Below are 6,937 nucleotides of genomic sequence, written 5' to 3' on the forward strand. Positions count from 1 at the left end.
CAAAATAGGATAGAAGAAAATTTTTGTGTTTCTTGATTTAATTTGCATTTGAAACGCCTCCCAAAAATTAAATTACAACAAGACAAAAGAATGACCAATCTGTGCACAAAGGCAAACACTTTGTGTAGAATTACTCTTGTTAAATATTACAATGATTGTAATATACATGTTTTTCTTTCGGGTCTCATTCTATATTTATCTGATATCTAATCTACGTGTATGACTCGTTAGGTTCAAGATAAAGTAGTTGGCACTTGGCAGATACACATCATTCGACCATAGAGCAGCAATAATATATTTTTGAAAAAGGGACAAGTTGTTTATCATGCTTATGCTTATGGATGGAAAAGTCTTTTTTGATCAACTATATAAATGCAAAATGTGACTTTCCAACATGTCGATACAACTTATCGCAATCAAACAAAATTGTCATCAAGTCATGTAAATGTAGTTCACCATTTTCTTTTTTTAAATATTGCAATACAAAAGTTACAACAATAGCCCCTGTAGTTTTACTGATTTTCACTTTTCTAAAATGAAACCTGCAAAAATTTCTTTTTTTAGGTATAAAGTTGTATTAAACAACCAGAAATGTAAAAAGAAAGAAAGCTATATGAAACGTACAAAGATGGTGTTTGGGAGATATTTTATAGGCTTAAAGTCGTTTTTAGAAAAAAACTTTTTATAAAAGATCTTTTCTCAAAAGTAAATGTTTAAAATGTGTTTCGATGTAAAAAAACAAAAGTTCCAAAAGTTAGATTTTGTGGCTTTTTGAATCATCTTATTCTCTCTTTACCCAAAAGTTGATTTCAAAAGATCTTTTCTCCTTTCCAAACAACTTTCAATTTTTTTGACTTTTTGGAAAAATAAAAAGTCAAAAAGTTATTTTTAAAGCAATTCCAAACACCCTCAAAAGGCAGAAAAACTTATTGTAGGCGGAGATTAAAAAAAATGATTTTTTTATTACCTCTTCCTTATGATTATTTCATAGACCTAAGGTTGTAGAACTCACTACTCGGTACTTGTTCCAAGTAGCGGGTACTCAAGAAGTACTCAGATTCATAGATTCATTAATTTATGTAGAAATATTTTTAGGAAATTATATATGTCAAAATCATAAATTGAATGAAAATTTATAACAAAATTAGATACATGTAAATAAACAAAAACTGAAAAACATACAATGGTCTCACTTTATTAATAATTACTGAAAATTTAAGATATATATGTAGTAGTAATCACTTGTGCCTGTTTTAAATAATAAATCATTACGTATATTATACATATTAATCACCGAGTTAGTCGAGTTTTAAAACATTGTTCGCTTTATTAGGGGGCCGATCGGGGAGTATTCAGATTCTGTAGCTTGCCTCGATAAGGGGTTGAGTAGGGAGTACTCAGCCGAGTAATCGGCCAACTCAGCAAGTTTTACACCAATGCATCGACCAAATGACGATTTTCACAAGTGTCATGTGCGAAATCTATGGCTATTTGTGGTATTAGGCTAACGAAGGCGGGGGCAAGGGAACAAGGAAAATTCAGGGGTGGGGGTAGGAACGCTGGACATTTCAGGGGCGGAAGCAAGGGAACAAGGAAAATTCAGGGGTGGGGGCAGGGATGCACTCCCCATCCCATTTGTCCCGGTTGACATCCCATACTTAGTGTTTTTTTAGAAGAACTTTATTATTATTGGTATGATATTTATTTTTTTATAATCTTTCTTTTTTAATGAGATGAGGTTACTTTTCAAAATTAATGTAGCCTACAAAATCAATTTTAGGTTAGATTTTAGCATAGGCTATATTCGTCACTTACATATACATTGCAAAGTATGGCTATTGGTATAAAAGTCGTTAAGTTTTCAAACAATTGTTGGTTTTACCATTTGATGTGCTTTGGACTCTATTAAACAATTGTTGGTTTTACCATTTGATTTGTTTTGACTCTTTTAAAGCCGGATATTTAATAGAGTCTATTAAAGCCGGATATTTAGGTAACCAACAGGTTACCGGTTACACAACGTAAGGTTACACTCTTACGTTGGCTTCAATCCCCACCCACCGTCATCTTCATCCCCAAACCTCCTTTGTCCTCTTCTTCTCTTCGCTCTTATCTTCTGAATCTAACCTCATGTGCGATGAATCGATCCATGATGGTCTCCTTTCTTCTTCTTCTCTTCTGAATTGAACCCCAACATAAACCCGATTCAGACCTTGAAGATTAGGGCATGTGACTGATCAGACTTTTCTTCCTCCATGAAATTCGATTCAGACATTGGGTGATGAACAGATCGATCTCCTCCACCATCTTTCCCTTTCGATTTTCCATATTGATATGAGGAGCTACCTTACTGCCGTCATGCTCACATACATCAGATTACATCATTGGAACATGAATCAGAGTAAAGGGGTTCATCACCTTCATCACCCAATTCAGACCTTGGAGTCAAGGTAGCACCTGTTCATCAACCAATTCAGACCTCTTTGTCTTCGATTTTAAGGAAAACACACCCATTTTGGGGTTCATCAATATCTGCTTTGTGATTAAAATTTGCACACAACACACAGTGTATGATTTGCTACTAATTTGTGTGTTATGTGTGTATTTTTGTGTTCCTATGTATTTCCAAGATGACCATGGTGAATAGGGTGAAGAAGAGGAGAGTGTTACCGGAGCTAGGTTTAGATATGGGCAAGAATGGGAGGTGGTAGTGAACAATATCAATATAGTTATGGTAGCGGTGGTTGATTTCAATGATGGTATCAGTGGTGGATTTCAGGTTTGATGTTTTTGGAAAACATGATGACCAAAGAGAATAGGGGATGAAGAAGACAATACAACGGTGGTGAGGGGCTACTGTGTGCACCATTAGTTATGGAGAATAGAGATGGTGATGGGTTAGATGAGGAGAGTTTGAATATTTATAGATACAAATTTCGATTTGCAGGTGGGAAGGTAATGGAAATGGAGATGATTTTAGGCATCTATAGGGTCGTTTGATAGTTGCTGACTAAGAAAGTGCTGATTGAGAAAGGTCTGTCTGAGTAATAAGTTCTGACTGAGTAAGAAACTATGCTGTTTGATTATACATCTGAGTGAATGTGCTGACTGATACAAAATGACAATTTTACCCTGATGCTCTTTATAGTAGTAGTAGTAGTAGTAGTAGTAATAATAATAATAATAATAATAATAATAAAAGTAATAATAATAATAATAATAATGTATACAAAAAACTTCCAGCATAAAAGACATTAAATATACTATTTTAGAGATTAAAACACAAAAAACCCTTTAGCTTACTGGTAAACATCATTCTATGTATAGAGGAGACCCGAGTTCAATTCTTGTAACCTCCAATTACATTTGTTTTTATCCAAGGCCAAGGGTATTATTGTAAAGTCTTGCTTTCTTTCTCAGTCAGCCTCCTGCCAATTCCTTTCTCAGTCAGACATTTCTTACCGAGTCAGATGACCAGAATTGGATAATTAAACACATTTTGCTGACCGAGTCAGCTAAAAACGTCTGACTTGACTCGGTCAGACGCATATCAAACGGGGCCTTAGATGGGTTGTATGTTACCGGCAGATAACCCCTAGAAGGGTATAAGTGCAAAAATTAAATCAAATATCAGGTTTTAATGAGCCCAAAACACATCAAAAGAAAAGGTAAAACCAACAATTATTTGAAAACTTAAAGATTTTTATAACATTAGCCCTTCTAAACAGCATCAAAAGAAAAGGTAAAACCAACAATTATTTGAAAACTTAAAGGTTTTTATAACATTAGCCCTTCTAAACAGCATCGCTTTGGAAATTAATAACATTTTAAAAAACTTTTCCTCTATTTAAAACCAATGATTTTTGAAAATACGAGTAACAATTAAATCCATATTAACCTATGAAAAAAAATTCTTGTAGTTGGAGCAAATTTTATTATAATACTGTTTTTATGAATAAACTTTAATCATCAGAGATGGGAGTTGTGTTTGAAATTGTGATAATAACTAAAAAAGGAAATTATCTATTTTATACTTAAACGGAGGGGCGAGGTGAATAACCAAAATATTTACAAGCCCTTTACGTTTTGGCTCAAACAAGCAACTTGAAGCAAAATGACTCCATGATCAAAAAAAAAAAAAAAAAAAAAAAAAAAAAAAAAAAAAAAAAACCTACAAATTTAACTCGACACTTTTCCAGACTCTACATCACTTTGCATACCAACTTCACCCACTGCAGAATCCTCTACCCTTCTATTTGAACGTGTCTCTTCCAAAGCCCTAAAATAAGCATAAGGACCCCATCCTAAAAAACAAAAAACAATGTCACTAAAATTTATAAACACTACACAAAAATACCAAAAAAAAAAAAAAAAAAAAAACTACCTTCAGAGTGATATGGAGCTGGAAAAAACTGCAGATAGCAAAAAATGGCAACTGTGAAACCTAAAATCCCTCCAGCAAAAACATCCTGCCAATGATGCCAATAATCATCCACACGTGAAACAGCTACAAGAGACGCCATAAGAATTGGAAGAAACACAATGCATAGTTTTGCCACGTGGCCCCTTCGATCAAACACTTTGATCTTCCCAGCTAAATACAATGCCAAAAACCCTAGACCCGCAAACGACCCTGCAACCCAATTTCAATTCCCCAACATTATTTATTATATAAATTCATAAAACTAAATAATCATTATTAATATTAGCAAAAAACTTACATGAAGAATGACCACTTGGAAAGCTCTTATGACCTTCTCTTATATCACTATCTTTCCCATGACACACAACATTCCCCCATTGATCATAATTCTACATAATTATAATTAAGAAATTATTTCATTTTCGGAAAAAAAAAAAAAAATTGGAGTTAAAAAGATAACAATACATTACATACATCAACTCCATCAGGAAAGCAACGCCAAAAGAAATCAGGTCTAGGGCGTCCAGTGGCGTCTTTTATAGCATCTGTGAGGACTCCGGTTATAAGTATAGAAAATAAGAGCCCTAAAATAGCATGGTGAAGATCGTATACATCTCTTCTCTTGAAATAGATGAATACAAACACAAGTATAGGCAACAACACCGCATACACCTGTAAAACAAATAATGTAAAAGTGGATTTTTGTTTTTGAGAAAAATAAGGTAAATGTTAACTACTCACGGGTACGGCCCACAAGGGAACGGTGTTATCTTTCATTGGGTATTTAAGATCTGTCATCATGTCTTTGCCCACAAAGCGGTAGAAAGGGTGAATGATGTTTAGAATGATTTCAATGATGGCAAGTAGTAGCAATATAAGCCAGTCATGCATGTGAAGCCTTGCCACCTTCCTTCCATGAGACTTCATGTAGAATAATTCAACCTCGTTTACCTCAACTCTACCCCCCTGCTGCCCCTGTTTACATAATTATATATGAATCTGAAAGCTATATATCATGCTTCATGAACAATCATAACAGCAAGACTTCTTGCAAGATTGTTTCTCATTCATATCTCCGTACAATTAGTGATTTGTCTTCTTCCCCGAATTATTATTTTTTTATGTGTTTTTTGCAGATCAAAAAGACTATGTGGGATTCAAGTCTCCAAGAGGCAGCCCTTGAGTGTGTTTCTAGTCCATTAAAAGAGAATACTATTCTCTCCATCGCATCAAAATTGTAAAGACTCCCTTTATTTTTTTATAGTTTTATGTAGTGTAAGAAAGATAAAAGAAATTATTGTAGAGAATAACATAAATATGATTCATAGATCCACCACTAGTTGAGTTTTATTGATAAAGATAACTCTCTTGAACCACATTAAAGGGTATTTTAGAAGAAGACGAAAGTATACAATAATTTGAGAATAGTGTGAAGATTTGAAAAATAAATAAATAATCGGTTCATACACTTGCATTGAGAATATCTAAAAGATGATTACGAACCAAAACTGGGGGTTTACTGACCTGAAACATATTCCGAATGATCTGAAGACTCATCCTTCCACTGAGCAAATCAAAATAGAAGAAAAAAGAAAAATCAGGCCGAATTATGCAATCGGTATTTCGAATTTTAAAACCCTACGAAATGCAGGGTTCAATTAACTAGTAAACCTACAATTACTCGCTTTGTGACTAACGGTTATATAATAACTAAAACAGAATATATGAATGTTACAAGAGAAAAATAATAATTTACAAAGATAAAGTAGAGAGGGATTGTGGTGGTTGTACCTGCAATCTGGACTCTGGAGAGATAATTTCGGGCAAAAATCAATGCGGCAACAATGGACCCAGTGTCATTCAAAATTCCCTTGTTCTAATGAGTGTAAGGTTGACTGATAATAATGGATGCATATGTAAGTGTGACTCGTCTGAGAGAGGGAGGGGGGCGGAGTTGTTTGCCAGGGACGGCGGTAGTGAGGTGGGTGTAGGGGTCGGAAATTGGGGGTGGGGGCCGACCGAGGAAACGAATTTATATTCGATTTTCCTGAAATTTCACACGTTGTCGCTAAACTATATGATAATCTGCAGTTCTGGTCCTTACACTCCTATAAGTATCAGTTTCACCCATTACTTTTTTGTTTTTCAAGATGGGTGGTGATTCTTCCACGGTGATTTATTTATCCATCCACTGATATCTAAATTTTGTGACAGTTATACCCTTATAGTCCCATTTTAACTATGTCTTTTTTTATTACCAAACATGCGTCCGCCTTTCTCTCATATACACACACATTCACACACGCACATAACAAACAAAATCTATAATTTCATTTTAAGAACCCAACTTATCTATAGCCAACCACTTCTAAGTATCATTTCTTAAGTTTCACTAAATCATCTGGTTTCACCAAAGAGTAGGAATAATCAGATGCTGAGTGGTGGAGTGCTCATTTCTCTTGAGCTATTTAAGAGTTAGCATGTCTTCTCTATAATAATGGTTGTGGATTGTTT

The 6,937-nt window shown here is 34.4% G+C and overlaps 1 protein-coding gene and 1 long non-coding RNA gene across 3 annotated transcripts; one reads left to right on the forward strand and one right to left on the reverse strand.

Annotated features, from left to right (window-relative positions):
- The first annotated feature begins 1,785 nt into the window (after positions 1–1,785).
- On the forward strand, positions 1,786–3,088 carry LOC111894426 (uncharacterized). Its single transcript, XR_002851210.3, has 2 exons — positions 1,786–2,450; positions 2,631–3,088. It is a non-coding gene; the product is annotated as an uncharacterized LOC111894426 (long non-coding RNA).
- A 1,079-nt stretch (positions 3,089–4,167) lies between these two features.
- Positions 4,168–6,434, reverse strand: LOC111894424 (lipid phosphate phosphatase 2). 2 transcript variants are annotated; one of them, XM_023890503.3, is made up of 7 exons: positions 6,215–6,434; positions 5,948–5,987; positions 5,165–5,398; positions 4,898–5,044; positions 4,722–4,812; positions 4,385–4,633; positions 4,168–4,304 (listed from the first exon to the last, which is right to left on the reverse strand). In XM_023890503.3, the coding sequence occupies exons 2-7, from the start codon at positions 5,978–5,980 to the stop codon at positions 4,180–4,182; spliced, it is 879 nt and encodes a 292-aa protein (XP_023746271.1). In that variant the 5' UTR covers positions 5,981–5,987; positions 6,215–6,434; the 3' UTR covers positions 4,168–4,179. The 2 variants fall into 2 exon arrangements, with proteins under 2 accessions (XP_023746271.1, XP_023746270.1); XM_023890502.3 differs by having other exon boundaries at positions 4,898–5,095.
- Positions 6,435–6,937: the final 503 nt, after the last annotated feature.

Source organism: Lactuca sativa, chromosome 4, assembly GCF_002870075.4.
Source record: "Lactuca sativa cultivar Salinas chromosome 4, Lsat_Salinas_v11, whole genome shotgun sequence".
Classification (NCBI taxonomy): domain Eukaryota; kingdom Viridiplantae; phylum Streptophyta; class Magnoliopsida; order Asterales; family Asteraceae; genus Lactuca; species Lactuca sativa.